This window comes from Pollachius pollachius (assembly GCF_949987615.1).
Source record: "Pollachius pollachius genome assembly, chromosome: 2".
Classification (NCBI taxonomy): Eukaryota; Metazoa; Chordata; class Actinopteri; order Gadiformes; family Gadidae; genus Pollachius; species Pollachius pollachius.
Window position 1 is genome coordinate 17,682,435 of NC_136935.1, and position 19,077 is coordinate 17,701,511.

At 43.2% G+C, this 19,077-nt stretch overlaps 3 protein-coding genes across 3 annotated transcripts; 2 read left to right on the top strand and 1 right to left on the bottom strand.

The window, feature by feature from the left end:
* Nucleotides 1-6,445: 6,445 nt before the first annotated feature.
* On the bottom strand, nucleotides 6,446-7,700 carry sf3b5 (splicing factor 3b, subunit 5). The gene is made up of 2 exons (XM_079759065.1): nucleotides 7,605-7,700; nucleotides 6,446-7,145 (listed from the first exon to the last, which is right to left on the bottom strand). The coding sequence occupies exon 2, from the start codon at nucleotides 7,109-7,111 to the stop codon at nucleotides 6,851-6,853; it is 261 nt and encodes an 86-aa protein (XP_079615191.1). The 5' UTR covers nucleotides 7,112-7,145; nucleotides 7,605-7,700; the 3' UTR covers nucleotides 6,446-6,850.
* A 1,190-nt stretch (nucleotides 7,701-8,890) lies between these two features.
* LOC307091734 (hatching enzyme 1.2-like) lies at nucleotides 8,891-9,811 on the top strand (the record flags this gene model as incomplete). Its single annotated transcript, XM_079758531.1, has 1 exon — nucleotides 8,891-9,811. The coding sequence occupies one exon, from the start codon at nucleotides 8,891-8,893 to the stop codon at nucleotides 9,809-9,811; it is 921 nt and encodes a 306-aa protein (XP_079614657.1).
* A 2,501-nt stretch (nucleotides 9,812-12,312) lies between these two features.
* On the top strand, nucleotides 12,313-16,633 carry LOC307071636 (high choriolytic enzyme 1-like; the record flags this gene model as incomplete). The annotated part of the gene is made up of 2 exons (XM_079730685.1): nucleotides 12,313-12,624; nucleotides 15,761-16,633. The coding sequence occupies 2 exons, from the start codon at nucleotides 12,313-12,315 to the stop codon at nucleotides 16,631-16,633; spliced, it is 1,185 nt and encodes a 394-aa protein (XP_079586811.1).
* Nucleotides 16,634-19,077: the final 2,444 nt, after the last annotated feature.

Sequence of the window (19,077 nt, forward strand, 5' to 3'; positions counted from 1 at the left end):
CCCCCTCCGGGGTAATCAGAGCAAGAGTGAATGTGGACGCCGCCCAAATGAGATGCCCACCGCACTGTCGCAGTCCGGTAACATCAAAGTAGGTAAATGCTAGCATTTAAGTGATAGTGCACGGACAAGGGCAAACATTTAAACACACACACACACACACACACACACACACACACACACACACACACACACACACACACACACACACACACACTGTGGCAACCCGGGCCGGGCCAATTAAGGACATGCAGAGCACCTGAGGAACAGGTGGAGAAGCAGGGCTTCTCCACGCGTTCAGGGCCCTCCCAGCCCTGGAGCTCCTGTACGGAGAGACCGGTCCTCGTGGGTGACGGGATTCCACCCATGGGGGATAGGACCGTCGATTCCTCCTTCCTCCTTCCTTTTTTCTTTGTTGTATTATTTTCAGTATGAGACTTTGTTTGATTTTGGATTAAACATGCCTTTTTGGCTTTTGCCCAGCAAAGTTGTGTCCTGTTTGGGGAGGAGGTTGTTCGCTCACCGTGCCGGGTTACCACAACACACACACACACACACACACACACACACACACACACACACACACACACACACACACACAGTTGTTGTTTGTGTTTGTTGCTGGGAAACAGTCTTCCAACAGGTGATTAATGACTAACTTTGTTGTTGATTAGTCTCTGGGCTCACACACAAGCCCACACCGCAGCAGATGGGAAAATATAGACCGATATATCCACCGTATATATCAGGCTCCAGGCAGGATCTTCTCATTACTCCTTGGATATTGCTGTGGTTTTTAAAACTGTTACACTGATCATAAAGAATGAGTTGGTAAATTATTCATCTTAAGTCCCACAAAGATATGGAGTGTATTTGAATAGGCGACCAACACCTCCCTGAAACCCCAATGGGGGAATGAAAGAGCCATCAGTGGGTCCTAGGAACATGGAAGAGTAAAGAGATCAGTCAATTCTGAGTAGTGTGATGGTGTAATGATGTAATCAGAGGGCGGCTATGGACTCACCCCCACTGAAGGAGAGGTTAGCTGGCTCTGACGTAATCAAATATAAATATAAAGTAATGATCCGACCGCCCGACCTGATGCTACACCGTTCGATTGCATCCTTCACTGCCCAAGATAGTGAAGGGGTCTTCTACACACAGAGGTGCAGAGAGAGCAGAGCCATTACTTATGTCCTACCTAGTACCGAAGAGGATCAGGAAACAGGTCTAATTTCCTTCCTTTACATTCATCTACTTATGATTGTCTCTGACTGCAAAATCAAGTCAAAATAAAGTGACCAGGAAATCAATTTCTCAGTGGCATATTTTTTGGAGTGACACGTCTTAATAGTGTGCATGTGAGTGCTGGGCGACAGGCATTCCACAAACCAGTGGGGAAATGATGCCCCAATGGTCAGACATGAGCCGGGAGCCATCGACATGTCAGTCATCTCACACAGAGGAAGGTGCAGTCCACCAAATGGATGTTCTCACAGAGCATTTCACTCATTTAGAGCTGAGGGATGGCTACAGCAATTCTAACAAATCAAATTATTATTTTTATTGCTGCATTCCTCACTACAGAAATTTTAATTAGCCGAGGGTGCCTTCGTCTACAAGATGGGCAAGCGCCTTATAGAATATGCTTCAGTCAATTTTAAGCCGGAGGTTAATTTAAAAGTTCCAACGGCTGCACATTGTGCATAGATATTTTGCATCATACCTTACCTGAACCAATTAAATTAATGAATGATTCCATTTTTATTTTGAACACAATTTCTTAAGAGTTCTAGCAAGTATACAACATCAAACTCAGATGGTAAATATAACATCTTGTTTATTTATGAAGCAACAAGTATTAAATGTTATCAAAAATAATCTCTGAAGCATTTTAAAACTCGAAAACTCCAATGGGAAATGGATAAATGGTAAAGTGGTTACATTCAATCAGCAAAGCCAAGTTGACTCTAACGAGGACAGTCCCTGAGTGGCTGTCAAACCGACAACAACACAGCTCACCTGAAGCCACAAGGCTTCAAACCAAACAGATCCACACCAACACAGCTCAAAAGTAGGCTCATCTCACACCTTTATTAGAAACCAGTATTAAGCTTTCAAACTCCATTGTAGGCCCTTACTGAATAATTTTGAGACTTAACATCATTGCTGGAATAATTGATGAACATATAATATAAATAATTAGGACCCAATCTGCATCCATCTCCATGGCTGTCAGATCTGCTGCCTGAAGATTCTTTGTCCGTCTTTTACAAAATATTCAGACCAGATGAATCATAAGTGATTCCTGGAGTGCAGTGAATTGTGTCCAGAGTCCACATTGCTTTCTTGGTCACTGCACACATGTTCTCACTATGAAATCTGAGTTACTTTTTTATTTGATTTCCCCATTGGCAGTCAATCCTTCGCCACTGTAATTGAAATGGGCTGAAAACAAGCCTGACTTTGGGTCAGTAATACAGGCACTAACAGGGGCAATGAAAAAAGCTTTACGGCCTATTTGTGAACAAACTAATATAATTTGTTTGCCGAGTGTTGTGTAGGCAACCATAGGCAAGCTGTTCTCACAAAATCAAAGTGAACAGGCTAATATACGAAATACTGACTGCAAAATACACGGGGGGGGGGCATTGGCACGACACTAACAACCAGCGACTGACTAATAGTTCAAGTTAAGCCTCACAGACCCTGCTGTTCTGCAGTGTGAGCCAGGGACAGAATGGAACAACCTTCCGACCCCGCTGTTCTCCAACCCATTCTCCCTCATGTAAACATGCAAACACATATTTGCTAATTTCATCTGAGGAACTTTGTACTTCTAAAATAGTTTTAACCCCTGTAGCAATGTCCATGCTGCACTCCACATCGGTAGTTATTCTGGGCTCCTCCACAATGAAGGACGTAGAGTGGAGGTGTTGGATACAGGTTTATTGTAAGGATGCAGACACATGACGATGCTGATGCATGCCGCCATCTAGGAGATCTCGAATGCGTGTGTTGATTGTTGGTTTAAACTCAACATTGATTACTTAACGAGCAAGGTGTGCAGTCTCACCCAGCCTCAGAGCCTAATCAGTCTGACTCAGGCCAGAAGAGGCTGCTTAAACCAGCCATCATCCACATACACTCCCACCAACCCTTTCCTTCTTTTTTTTATCCATTATCCTCTCCCTTTCCATGCTATATCTCACAGTGCAACACAATGCATAAACAGTTTCACAGAGTGAAGTATTACAAAAAAACACTTCCTGCAGGAGGATGCTTCCCTATATGTATAGGTACTCATCTAGCTACGGCACAACCTTGTCAATATTATCTAGCTCTCTCCCTGCATGCTCCTACCCTCGACTCGATTCCCATTCCCACGTCCCTCAGAACCTGCCGCTGCCAATATTCTTCATTTATGTTCTTGCTGAAACCCATTTAACTATAACCTAGCCCAATCAACCTCACCTGTGAATGTATTTGCATTACCTCATTTTAGCACCACACTTAAATCTGTAAAAATGACCACAGACTGTGGCCTTGTTCTCTCCACCAACTGCAAGGCAAGCAGGATCGCCAACCGCTCCGACACGACTATGTGGATTCTTTACTCTCGTCCCTTACTCTGGTACTGTATACACTGACCCCGTGCGACCGATTACTGCATCCCTCCATCCATCTCGCAACAATGCATTTAAGATGAATCCTAAATAATTATTTAGTTCTACTTACTCATCCCTTTCTCTAACCTCATTCATGTTCAATATTTCTATATCTGATAATGGTTGGTGAAGCAGTCACTGCAGACTCCTTGAAGTAGCCATCGTCCAAAACTCCTACTTTGCCTCCTCTCAAACTCCCCACCCTCCTGTGACACTCGCCTCACCGGACGTTACAAAAATATGCCCCTTTACGTTCAGTCAGTATGCAGCCACTGCTAGTTTTAATTATCCTAGAAGCTGCAAATATATTTACATAGACAGCGTGAATGAACACAATCATCTCTATCCTTGTACCACTTTTCCTTTACCTAAACACAACCTCCAAATATTGGTCACAACCTCATCATTTGCCACACGCCTCCGTTTAAAGGGGCCTAGCTGCCCGCTCGACCAGCGGTGGGCTCCTTCCAATCATCTCGTTAGCAGGAGGCGGAGCCAGGAGAACTAATACAGGAGTCTTAGTTCTCCTGGCTCCGCCTCCTGCTAATCAGTTTATGTTATTAAATATAAAGAATATAATCAGAATATACATTTCAAATCCACCCTGGTACAAGTATATAGGCAATTATGTAAGTACTTAAATAAAAATGTACTTTTTATGTTTTAGTCTGATGGCAGTTTTCTGTCGGGCTCATCCAAGCAGGGGGGCGGAGCTGTTGGTTGCTGAATACATGCAAAGGAAATACTATGCATTCCCAACCCTAGCCATGTAATCAGCCCTAAGGAGTTATACAGCCATTCCACATTCCACTTGGAATTATGAGTGCCTTTCTAACTAAATTATTGTTAAAACGTCCAGTGTTGAATTGATGTTTCTCAGTATATCACTCAGAGCATTCCACAGATTTGCGGAACTGGTTTCGTGACTCATTTAAATATGCAAAGGAGACATGATTAACAAGAAACTATATGAAAATCAGGCTTTCACTATCAGAGGAATGAGCATGACTTGATTCCCTTCTCGCCATTATACACAGATTTATCCCTCTCTCACCCACACACTAACACACACACACACACACACACACACACACACACACACACACACACACACACACACACACACACACACACACACACACACACACACACAAAAGAGGGCGAGGAAGGAGTGTATGTATGCGTGATGATGATCCATGCATGAGCCCCACACTGGGCATTTCCACCAATGACGCTGTGGCTGACTTGGCATCATCACGTCTACGGCTCTTGCTGTGTGGACAGATGGCAAGGACTTACCCCAGTGAGCGACTTTCCAACAAACAAATGATATCATACACACACTCTCTCCCCCACTCAGACACATGCATGTGCACATTAAGACACTCACACACATAAACACACACACACAGTCCAAAAAAAGACTTCCTTGGCACCTGTAGATTAACCTCTATCCAACAATGAGTCATCCCGAACATCCTCTCCCCACCGTGTGTGTGTGTGTGTGTGTGTGTGTGTGTGTGTGTGTGTGTGTGTGTGTGTGTGTGTGTGGGTGTGTGTGTGTGCGTGTGTGTGTGTGTGTGTGTTGGAGATAAACTATCTGAGGTCAGCAGCTCAGATCTCAGGTTCCTGTTGTTATCTTTGAGCCAAACCTGGTGAGACAGAAATCAGGGTTTTTGCATTGAGAAAAATAGGCTTATGACCTTGTTATAGCTTTGAGTAGCTTATCATTTGTCTTTGTGGAAATTCTTTCATTAAACTGTATGAATTATGTCATGCAACTGTAAAAACTGTAACGGTGAAAATGTTTTCTTTCTTTGTCTTTTTCTTATCAACTCTAAATAATTTAGCTTGGCTGATTTTAGTCCGACCAACATGTAAAGGGTTTGAAACAAAATATCCATTTAGTGTCTTTTTTCGTCTTCTCCACGGAAACCGTTTTTCGCTTGTTTTAAGAGCAGTCCACACATGGTTCTGTGAGAATGTGTGTTGAGAGCCGTCCTCCTCCATTTGCCAACATTGACCTTTCTCTTTATGTGTCCCCACAGGAACATGAAGACGTGCATTCACACAGATGCATCATAAATGGGACGAGGTGGTGGTTGTGAGCAAAGGCCATGATGGTGCATTAAAAGTGACATTAACCAGAACCTTTGTGAATGGTGAAGTGAAGTGCTATGCTTCTTTGTTGTTGCATCACGAGCTGGGCTCAATAACAGAGCTCTGTCTCTTTGTCCTCGCCTTGCTGTGTATCTCAGCAGGTCATGTATCCTGGTTTGAATAGACTTAACGTGTGGGTGAGCGTCGCTGTGCATGGACTTCATTCATTCGGGGTCAGAGGCCGATTGGCTGGATCTTCAGGGCTGCTGCCTGCTGGCTATCTGCCAGCAGGCAATCTGAAACAAGCGGTGGGTGCAATCTATTTGATAGCAAAAGGTCATTCCCCTTGAGTCATTGGACCATAACAGATCATTAAGTCTTGATTTGCTTAACTAATTACCATTGACTGGCCTAGAGAACGGCAAATCCCTTGAAAAACACTAGGCTATGGAATGATGTAATTCTAAATTGTGATTTCAGATATTAAGACCATGACATCTGTGGTTTCCTAGGCCATTGGGTCAGATGATTTCTGCTGTGCTTGTATCTGGTCACATGACACAACACGCATGATACCACAGAAATAAACACTAAACTTAAAACGCTTCTGTGCCCATAACTGTTTAGATTTGGACAACGCTTTTTGTAGGAGCAAACCCAAAACACACAATGAAAATCAATAGTATTTATAATTGTTTATTTATAAATATGACCAAATGAAGTACAGGGATATCAATGGCCAATGTAAAAGATTGCCCAATTTCACCCGGAGACCAATCATGTTCAATGAAAAACGTTACATTTGAATACAAAACATGAAAACATGTCAATACAAAATAGAAATAAAAAGTTGTCTTATTTGTATGTGGTAAAAGAAAACCTATTATTACCATCAGTTTGTTTGCATAGTCTGAACCTCTCCCATCACACCCACGTCATATTTCTTCACCACACCAACTACATCCTAGTGACCGGATCCAGATGGAGGGTTATGGATTTTCCCTTGACGTCGTCTCAGTCCAATACACAAACAGTAGATGGAATAATTTCACCGGAATTATATAGATATCCAAATGCATCCTCTTCTAAGCATCGTCTGGCTTGTCTGTCGGCGGCCCGCATGGCTGCAGCATCTTCTCCATCAGATTGAAGCGGACCCGCGCCTTGCTCTCGTTCTCAGCGATGGAGAAGTAGTTGAGCAGATCAAAGTGTCCCATGTAGGAACAGTAGGAGTCCCTGTGCTGGTTCACCAACCACTCCCACTTGCTGGTGTCCGCGTGACCCGTCCCGATGTACTTGGACTGCAGATGCTCCAGTTGACTGTGGATGTTGTAGCGGTCGGTCATGGTCACTTATTAAGATGTTTGACGGTGTTGAAAACTATTGAATAAAATGTAGAAAACAAGTTTGATTAGAATGTAAAAAAACTTGTTTTCACACACTCACACGCACACACACACTCAGGCCCACTTTCCAAGGGCTGTAACTCCACGCTAGAGGATATATCGAATGAGTCTTGACTTTGAATGATGTAAAGGTAGTAATAATAATGTAAATAAAAAAAGGCCGCGATTCCCTTTCTGCACAGTTATTTTGAATCAATATAACATTTAATTTAGAAAATAATTGGCTTAAACGGAGTATTATAGAGGATCAAGAAAACATCACGAAAACAGCAGTGCACGGACTACAACAGCATGCTACCGTTAGGCTAGCATGGCTAGCATCCTATATCCTTAGATGAAGGGTTGTTGCAGCAAAACCTCTCAAAAGCCTTGCCCAACGTGTAAATATATACGTCACCATATATTTTTAATTTGTAATAAATGCTTTACTTACGAAATAGATAGAGTGGATATTCTAAACGAATCACCGACGCCAGAGTCAACAACACAGCGGCAGCTCCAGACTTGGTTAGCGGGTGCGGCTTTATAAAGTGTCCGTGTAGAACATGTAACCGAGGAATTGTTCTGCACCTCGAAGCTGCTTCAGTCTAACCAGAGTGAAATCTAATTAGAAATCCTTCTAAATTGCTCTTGTTCAACATAACAAACACAATGAAGCCTATGGTTTCAGAGCAGATTATTATAGCAGTGTAGGCTAGACAACATCATACATGCTACAATGACTTCTATCACAGAAGCTCAATTTAGTTGTTTTGATATTATAAATAAAAATAAATTACACAAATAGGAAGGTATGAAAATCGATACCACCTAAGCCAACTGCCTGTGTTTTCGAGAGACAGCGGTCATGTGCACTGAGTAAACGGCATGGGTGCTCGCAGGTAGCCGTGAAGTTAGGTAAACAGACAGGTAAGCCATTACAGTCCCGCGACTAATGGGAACAGCTTAGTGCAGACCTGCGACAGCAACAGGTGCCAGATCTTTTTATTTTTATCAGAAGATTGGAACAATTGATTGCTGTCGGGATGCCAGGAGAATTTAAACAAATTTGTCAAGTAAAGCTTCTAAAACAAATTCCCTACCCTAGCTTTAAAGCACTGCTTCATCTTTTTTTTTTACTCAGGGCATATATTAAATAGAATAGTTGTGTTTGAAAATATGTCTGTGTAACAGAATAAAGCATGCATTGAGTTAAATGTCCAACAATAATTATTAATGTTTGAAAGTTAAGTGTATCATTTGGAAGTCCTAATTTAGCAACAAACACTTGTGTTTGTCCCTCAATGTATAGAAGTAGAAAAGCACACCTTTAGCTAGGATAGTGATATCAAGTCGGTAAAAAAAGACATTAATGTCAGTCTGCGGTGTAGAATTCTGCATTATCAAATTAATTAAAAACTTGAAATGCTATTTAAGTTTGTTTTTATTTTTCTTGCATAAACATTGATTCAGTAATGTCCATCCCCTCCTCTCAAAGCCTTTGAATAACAGACAGTGTTGAAAAGGTAGGTTGGTCGCTCGAGTCCACCCTTAAAAGGTTTATTTAGTCCTTAGATTCTGCACCACAACCCTAAATCCTCCAACAGACACACCTGCAAAGGAACATATAAAAGCTGTGGTCCGATCAGACGGACAACAAACCTTCAGGAGTCTCTCCGTTGAAGACATCCAGAGAAGCTCTGGTGCCAGTGTCCAGAAACAACCAGAGAGAGCCAGAAGATGAAGACCTGTCTCAGCCTCCTTCTGCTTTTGCTGGGCCTCTGCCAGGCTCAACCTCTGGTGGGGGAAGAAAGTGTTGCCGATGTCCTAGAAGACAACGAGGACATGGATATCATCACAGAGATTCTGATCTCCAACAACGACTCCAATGAGATCCTGCTGGAGGGAGACCTCTCCCAGGCTCAACCTCTGGTGGGGGAAGAAAGTGTCGATGATTTCCTAGAAGACAATGAGGACATGGATATCAGCACCAGGATTCTGATCTCCAACAACGGCTCCAGTGAGATCCTGCTGGAGGGAGACTTGCTTCTACCAACAACCAGAAACGCCATGAAGTGTTTTAGAAAAAACTGCCTATGGAAGAAATCCTCAAATGGCCTTGTGACCATTCCCTACACAGTGAGCAGAGCCTACACCTCCGCGGAGAGGTCACGAATTGTGAGAGCCATGCAGTCCTTCCACCGGACCACCTGCATCCGCTTCGTGCCCCGCCGGAACCAGTACGACCACATCAGCGTTCAGAGCGGAGGTGGATGCTACTCCTCTCTGGGCAGAACAGGAGGCAGGCAGGTACTCTCTCTCAGGAGATCGGGATGCATGAACTACGGCATCATGCAGCACGAGCTGAACCACGCTCTGGGCTTCAACCACGAGCAGACCAGGAGTGACCGTGACCGGTATGTCAGGATCAACTGGAGGAACATCAATCGACGCAATGCCTACAACTTCAAGAGGCAGAACACCAACAACCTGAACACCCCCTACGATTACACCTCCATCATGCACTACGGCAGAACAGCCTTCTCCATAAATGGACGAGACAGCATCACCCCCATCCCAAACTCCCGTGTTCGGATTGGCCAGAGAAGGGGAATGACCCGGAATGACATCCTGAGGATCAACCGACTCTATCGGTGCTAAGACCAATCAGCAGTTGCCTGCAAATATCACATTCATGTTGTTATTATTATTTTCACTCAAAATTATTGTGTGAAAACAATTTTCTCCTGATATGTCATTAAAAATGTTGCTTCACTGCAATTTATTTGTGTAGTTGTCATTTTTATTTTATTTTGGGTGATTATCAACATGAACCTCATTTTATCAACACTTCATGTTGAACAGCTTCATATGAAAATTTTTGATGAAATGGATCTATTACCATGTCCACCACAAGATGATGTTGCGCTTCTAATCACATAGACTACAAGATGAACATGTGATTCTAATTACATACTAGTTGTAACAAAAACAAGAATATTGTTACCATTGCTTTAAAAAGGTATCTGCATGATAACTCAATCACAAGGGATATAGCCAAACCGATTTAGAAACCAGATGTATATTTTAGATTACTAGGATACTGTTCCTGACCTCTATGCTAAGAAGCATTGTACTGGACTATCACTACAACAACAGTTGATGCTTCCTCTAATACAACTGCTAAATCCACTTGCATCCTCCAGAATAGGAGATATCTCCATTCAGCCTTCATGTTACAAAACGATTACTTCATTCTAAGACGGAACACGTGCATGATGGATCCTATCACCGCCACTCCACAAGTGACCCAAATCATTCCCCCTTACTGCTCCTTCATCCTGTACCCATACTTACTCCCAATACTAAATTTGGTTTAATCATTCAAACATTGTGAAGTGTGTGTGTGGTTAAATGCTGGTTTACCCTCTATGCCCTGATACTTCATTGCACGACAGGTGTGCAGCATAACCCAGCGCCAGAGTTCAATATTCCTGACTCGGGCCAGGTGAGGCTGCTTGAACCAACCATCAACCACCATCACACCTGGTGTGGGTGTAATGCACATAGAATGTTTATAATACAGGTTAGACTTAAGGCTCAGTTACAGTTCAAAGTTGACGCAACGCAATGAACACGCCGACGCCTCCACGCAGTCGTGAACCTGTTTTGGTTGTCCGTCGGGTTTTAGTGAGCGGACCAATCACAGCCCTTGCTGCTGCGAAGCCTTGATGCAACGATAACCTTTTTGGGAGGCGCACGTCAGGCCATTGCGGTGGACGCAAGGAGGTTCCGCAATGACGTAATTGGTCCGTGAACCCCTTGCATTGTGTCGACGTTGAAGACCAACCTAATCTTTACTTTCCATATGTGTACATTGGCGGAAACTATCTCTGAATTGAAAAGAAAACGAGTGCTCAAGCTGGTCCTGCTTGTTGAGATTAAGACCGAATCTATGGAGGGGCGCTTATGTCCCATCTATTCATTATTCTATAGGCCATTAGTATCTAAATCAGGCAAGACTTGTCGAAGTTGGCAAACAGAATTTTAGACACACAGCAGCGTAGGCTCGACAATGTCATCCATGCTACAATGACTTCTATCACAGAAGCTCAGCTTTATTTGTTTCATAATTTTTAATACAAATAAATGACAGAAACACCTTCATATACCCTAAAACCCAGTGAAATGTCAGGAAGGTATGGAATTGGATAACGCCCAAGCCTACTGTCTCGGCGTTCGAGAGACCGCGGTCATGTGCAGTGAGTGAATGGACATGGGTGTGCGCAGGTAGCCGTGAAGTTAGGTAAACAGGCAGGTAAGCCATTTCAGTCCCGCGACTAATTGGAACAGCTTATTGCAGTCCTGCGACAGCCACAGGTGCCAGATCTTTTTACTTTTATCAGAACATTGGAACAATTGTTTGCTGTCGGGATGTAAAGACAAATGAAACAAATATGTCAAATGATGCTTCTAAAAAAGATGACCTAACCTAGCTTTTGAGCCCTGCTTCATCTTTTGGTCTTCCTGAAAAAAGAAACATAACCTGACTTTTATTTACTCAGAGCATTGATTAAAAAGATTAGTTGTGCTTGTAAATATGCATCTGTTGCTAACATAATATTTCCTCCAACAGAATAAAGCATGTATTGCATTTAATGTCCAACAAGAATTATTGATGTTTGAAAGTTAAGTGTATCATTTGGAAGTCCTTGTGTTTGTCCCTCAATGTATAAAAGTAGAAAAGCACACCTTAGTTAGGATAGTGATATCAAGTCGGTAAAAGAATACATTAATGTCAGTCTGCGGTGTAGAATTCTGCATTATCAAATTAATTAAAAACTTGAAATGCTATTGAAGTTTGTTTTATTTTTCTTGCATAAACATTGACTCAGTAATGTCCCTCCCCTCCTCTCAAAGCCTTTGAATAACAAACAGTTTTGAAACGGTAGGTTTGTCGCTTGAGTCCACCCTTAAAAGGTTTATTTAGTCCTTAGATTCTGCACCACAACCCTAAATCCTCCAACAGACACACCTGCAGAGCACAGTATAAAAGCTCTGGTCCAATCAGACTGACAACAAACCTTAAGGAGTCTCTCCGTTGAAGACATCCAGAGAAGCTCCAGTGCCAGTGTCCAGAAACAACCAGAGAGAGCCAGAAGATGAAGACCTGTCTCAGCCTCCTTCTGCTTTTGCTGGGCCTCTGCCAGGCTCAACCTCTGGTGGGGGAAGAAAGTGTGGCCGATGTCCTAGAAGACAACGAGGACATGGATATCATCACAGAGATTCTGATCTCCAACAACGACTCCAATGAGATCCTGCTGGAGGGAGACCTCTCCCAGGCTCAACCTCTGGTGGGGGAAGAAAGTGTCGATGATCTCCTAGAAGACAATGAGGACATGGATATCAGCACCAGGATTCTGATCTCCAACAACGGCTCCAGTGAGATCCTGCTGGAGGGAGACTTGCTTCTACCAACAACCAGAAACGCCATGAAGTGTTTTAGAAAAAACTGCCTGTGGAAAAAATCCTCAAATGGCCTTGTGACCATTCCCTACACAGTGAGCAGAGCCTACACCTCCGCAGAGAGGTCACGAATTGTGAGAGCCATGCAGTCCTTCCACCGGACCACCTGCATCCGCTTCGTGCCCCGCCGGAACCAGTACGACCACATCAGCGTTCAGAGCGGAGGTGGATGCTACTCCTCTCTGGGCAGGACAGGAGGCAGGCAGGTACTCTCTCTCAGGAGATCGGGATGCATGAACTACGGCATCATGCAGCACGAGCTGAACCACGCTCTGGGCTTCAACCACGAGCAGACCAGGAGTGACCGTGACCGGTATGTCAGGATCAACTGGAGGAACATCAATCGACGCAATGCCTACAACTTCAAGAGGCAGAACACCAACAACCTGAACACCCCCTACGATTACACCTCCATCATGCACTACGGCAGAAGAGCCTTCTCCATAAATGGACGAGACAGCATCACCCCCATCCCAAACTCCCGTGTTCGGATTGGCCAGAGAAGGGGAATGACCCGGAATGACATCCTGAGGATCAACCGACTCTATCGCTGCTAAGACCAACCAGCAGTTGCCTGCAAATATCACATTCATGTTGTTAATCTTCTCCAAACAATTTTCTCCTGATATGTCATTAAAAATGTTGCTTCACTGCGATTCATTTGTGTAGTTGTCATTTTTATTTTATTTTGGGTGATTATCAACATGAACCTCAGATTATCAACACTTCATGTTGAACAGCTTCATATGAACATTTTTGATGAAATGGATCTATTACCATGTCCACCACAAGATGATGTTGCGCTTCTAATCACACAGACTACAAGATGAACATGTGATTCTAATTACATACTAGTTGTAACAAAAACAAGAATATTGTTACCATTGGTTTAAAAAGGTATCTGCATGATAACTCAATCACAAGGGATATAGCCAAACCGATTTAGAAACCAGATATATATTTTAGATTACTAGGATACTGTTCCTGACCTCTATGCTAAGAAGCATTGTACTGGACTATCACTACAACAACAGTTGATGCTTCCTCTATTACAACTGCTAAATCCACTTGCATCCTTCAGAATAGGAGATGTCGCCATTCGGCCTTCATGTTACAAAACGATTACTTCATTCTAAGACGGAACACGTGAATGATGGATCCTATCACTGCCACTCCACAAGTGACCCAAATCCTTCCCCCTTACTGCTCCTTCATCCTGTACCCATACTTACTCCCAATACTAAATTTGGTTTAATCATTTAAACATTGTGAAGTGTGTGTGTGGTTGAATGCTGGTTTACCCTCTATGCCCTGATACTTCATTGCACGACAGGTGTGCAGCATAACGTAGCCCCAGAGTTCAATATTCCTGACTCGGGCCAGGTGAGGCTGCTTGAACCAACCATCAACCATCATCACACCTGGTGTGGGTGTAATGCACATTGACTTTATAATACAGGTTAGACTTAAGGCTCAGTTACAGTTCAAAGTTGACGCAACGCAATGAACACGCCGACGCCTCCACGCAGTCGTGAACCTGTTTTGGTTCTGGGTCGGGTTTTAGTGAGCGGACCAATCACAGCCCTTACTGCTGCGAAGCCTTGATGCAACGATAACCTTTTTGGGAGGCGCATGTCAGGCCATTGCGGTGGACAAAAGGAGGTTCCGCAATGACGTAATTGGTCCGTGAACCCCTTGCGTTGTGTCGACGTTGAGGACTAACCTAATCTTTACTTTCCATATGTGTACATTGGCGGAAACTATCTCTGAATTGAAAAGAAAATGAGTGCTCAAGCTGGCCCTGCTTTTTGAGATTAAGACCGAATCTATGGAGGGGCGCTTATGTCCCATCTATTCATTATTCTATAGGCCATGAGAATTTAAACCAGGCAAGACTTGTCGAAGTTGGCAAACAGAATTTTAGACACACAGCAGCGTAGGCTAGACAATGTCATCCATGCTACAATGACTTCTATCACAGAAGCTCAGCTTTATTTGTTTTATAATTTTTAATACAAATAAATGACAGAAACACCTTCATATACCCTAAAACCCGGTGAAATGTCAGGAAGGTATGGAAATGGATAACGCCCAAGCCTATTGCCTCGGCGTTCGAGAGACACCGGTCATGTGCAGTGAGTGAATGGACATGGGTGTGCGCAGGTTGCCATGAAGTTAGGTAAACAGGCAGGTAAGCCATTACAGTCCCGCGACTAATTGGAACAGCTTATTGCAGACCTGCGACAGCCACAGGTGCCAGATCTTTTTTCTTTTATCAGAACATTGGAACAATTGTTTGCTGTCGGGACGTAAAGACAAATGAAATAAATATGTCAAATGATGCTTCTAAAAAAGATTACCTAACCTAGCTTTTGAGCCCTGCTTCATCTTTTGGTCTTCCTGAAAAAAGAAACATAACCTGACTTTTATTTACTCAGAGCATTGATTAAATAGATTAGTTGTGCTTGTAAATATGCATCTGTTGCTAACGTAATGTTTCCTCCAACAGAATAAAGCATGTATTGCATTTAATGTCCAACAAGAATTATTGATGTTTGAAAGTTAAGTGTATCATTTGGAAGTCCTTGTGTTTGTCCCTCAATGTATAAAAGTAGAAAAGCACACCTTAGTTAGGATAGTGATATCAAGTCGGTAAAAGAATACATTAATGTCAGTCTGCGGTGTAGAATTCTGCATTATCAAATTAATTAAAAACTTGAAATGCTATTTAAGTTTGTTTTTATTTTTCTTGCATAAACATTGACTCAGTAATGTCCCTCCCCTCCTCTTAAAGCCTTTGAATAACAGACAGTGTTGAAACGGTAGGTTTGTCGCTTATGTCCACCCTTAAAAGGTTTATTTAGTCCTTAGATTCTGCACCACAACCCTAAATCCTCCAACAGACACACCTGCAGAGCACAGTATAAAAGCTCTGGTCCAATCAGACTGACAACAAACCTTAAGGAGTCTCTCCGTTGAAGACATCCAGAGAAGCTCCAGTGCCAGTGTCCAGAAACAACCAGAGAGAGCCAGAAGATGAAGACCTGTCTCAGCCTCCTTCTGCTTTTGCTGGGCCTCTGCCAGGCTCAACCTCTGGTGGGGGAAGAAAGTGTGGCCGATGTCCTAGAAGACAACGAGGACATGGATATCATCACAGAGATTCTGATCTCCATCAACGACTCCAATGAGATCCTGCTGGAGGGAGACCTCTCCCAGGCTCAACCTCTGGTGGGGGAAGAAAGTGTCGATGATCTCCTAGAAGACAATGAGGACATGGATATCAGCACCAGGATTCTGATCTCCAACAACGGCTCCAGTGAGATCCTGCTGGAGGGAGACTTGCTTCTACCAACAACCAGAAACGCCATGAAGTGTTTTAGAAAAAACTGCCTGTGGAAAAAATCCTCAAATGGCCTTGTGACCATTCCCTACACAGTGAGCAGAGCCTACACCTCCGCAGAGAGGTCACGAATTGTGAGAGCCATGCAGTCCTTCCACCGGACCACCTGCATCCGCTTCGTGCCCCGCCGGAACCAGTACGACCACATCAGCGTTCAGAGCGGAGGTGGATGCTACTCCTCTCTGGGCAGGACAGGAGGCAGGCAGGTACTCTCTCTCAGGAGATCGGGATGCATGAACTACGGCATCATGCAGCACGAGCTGAACCACGCTCTGGGCTTCAACCACGAGCAGACCAGGAGTGACCGTGACCGGTATGTCAGGATCAACTGGAGGAACATCAATCGACGCAATGCCTACAACTTCAAGAGAAAGAACACCAACAACCTGAACACCCCCTACGATTACACCTCCATCATGCACTACGGCAGAAGAGCCTTCTCCATAAATGGACGAGACAGCATCACCCCCATCCCAAACTCCCGTGTTCGGATTGGCCAGAGAAGGGGAATGACCCGGAATGACATCCTGAGGATCAACCGACTCTATCGCTGCTAAGACCAACCAGCAGTTGCCTGCAAATATCACATTCATGTTGTTAATCTTCTCCAAAGAAATTTTCTCCTGATATTTCATTAAAAATGATGCTTCACTGCGATTCATTTGTGCAGTTGTCATTTTTATTTTATTTTGGGTGATTATCAACATGAACCTCAGTTTATCAACACTTCATGTTGAACAGCTTCATATGAACATTTTTGATGAAATGGATCTATTACCATGTCCACCACAAGATGATGTTGCGCTTCTAATCACACAGACTACAAGATGAACATGTGATTCTAATTACATACTAGTTGTAACAAAAACAAGAATATTGTAACCATTGCTTTAAAAAGGTATCTGCATGATAACTCAATCACAAGGGATATAGCCAAACCGATTTAGAAACCAGATGTATATTTTAGATTACTAGGATACTGTTCCTGACCTCTATGCTAAGAAGCATTGTACTGGACTATCACTACAACAACAGTTGATGCTTCCTCTATTACAACTGCTAAATCCACTTGCATCCTTCAGAATAGGAGATGTCTCCATTCGGCCTTCATGTTACAAAGCGATTACTTCATTCTAAGACGGAACACGTGAATGATGGATCCTATCACCGCCACTCCACAAGTGGCCCAAATCATTCCCCCTTACTGCTCCTTCATCCTGTACCCATACTAACTCCCAATACTAAATTTGGTTTAATCATTTAAACATTGTGAAGTGTGTGTGTAGTTGAATGCTGGTTTACCCTCTATGCCCTGATACTTCATTGCACGACAGGTGTGCAGCATAACCCAGCCCCAGAGTTCAACATTCCTGACTCGGGCCAGGTGAGGCTGCTTGAACCAACCATCAACCACCATCACACCTGGTGTGGGTGTAATGCACATAGACTGTTTATAATACAGGTTAGACTTAAGGCTCAGTTACAGTTCAAAGTTGACGCAACGCAATGAACACGCCGACGCCTCCACGCAGTCGTGAACCTGTTTTGGTTCTGGGTCGGGTTTTAGTGAGCGGACCAATCACAGCCCTTGCTGCTGCGAAGCCTTGATGCAACGATGACCTTTTTGGGAGGCGAACGTCAGGCCATTGCGGTGGACGCAAGGAGGTTCCGCAATGACGAAATTGGTCCGTGAACCCCTTGCGTTGTGTCGACGTTGAAGACTAACCTAATCTTTACTTTCCTTATGTGTACATTGGCGGAAACTATCTCTGAATTGAAAAGAAAACGAGTGCTCAAGCTGGCCCTGCTTGTTGAGATTAAGACCGAATCTATGGAGGGGCGCTTATGTCCCATCTATTCATTATTCTATAGGCCATGAATATTTACACCAGGCAAGACTTGTCGAAGTTGGCAAACAGAATTTTAGACACACAGCAGCGTAGGCTAGACAATGTCATCCATGCTACAATGACTTCTATCACAGAAGCTCAGCTTTATTTGTTTTATAATTTTTAATACAAATAAATGACAGAAACACCTTCATATACCCTAAAACCCGGTGAAATGTCAGGAAGGTATGGAAATGGATAACGCCCAAGAATACTGCCTCGGCGTTCGAGAGACACCGGTCATGTGCAGTGAGTGCATGGGCATGGGTGCGCGCAGGTAGCCGTGAAGTTAGGTAAACAGACAGGTAAGCCATTACAGTCCCGCGACTAATTGGAACAGCTTATTGCAGACCTGCGACAGCCACAGGTGGCAGATCTTTTTACTTTTATCAGAACATTGGAACAATTGTTTGCTGTCGGGACGTAAAGACAAATGAAACAAATATGTCAAATGATGCTTCTAAAAAAGATGACCTAACCTAGCTTTTGAGCCCTGCTTCATCTTTTGGTCTTCCTGAAAAAAGAAACATAACCTGACTTTTATTTACTCAGAGCATTCATTAAAAAGATTAGTTGTGCTTGTAAATATGAATCTGTTGCTAACATAATGTTTCCTCCAACAGAATAAAGCATGTATTGCATTTGATGTCCAGCAAGAATTATTGATGTTTGAAAGTTAAGTGTATCATTTGGAAGTCCTTGTGTTTGTCCCTCAATGTATAAAAGTAGAAAAGCACACCTTGGTTAGGATAGTGATATCAAGTCGGTAAAAAAAGACATTAATGTCAGTCTGTGGTGTAGAATTCTGCATTATCAAATTAATTAAAAACTTGAAATGCTATTTAAGTTTGTTTTTATTTTTCTTGCATAAACATTGACTCAGTAATGTCCCTCCCCTCCTCTCAAAGCCTTTGAATAACAGACAGTTTTGAAACGGTAGGTTTTTCGCTTGAGTCCACCCTTAAAAGGTTTATTTAGTCCTTAGATTCTGCACCACAACCCTAAATCCTCCAATAGACACACCTGCAGAGCACAGTATAAAATCTCTGGTCCAATCAGACTGACAACAAACCTTAAGGAGTCTCTCCGTTGAAGACATCCAGAGAAGCTCC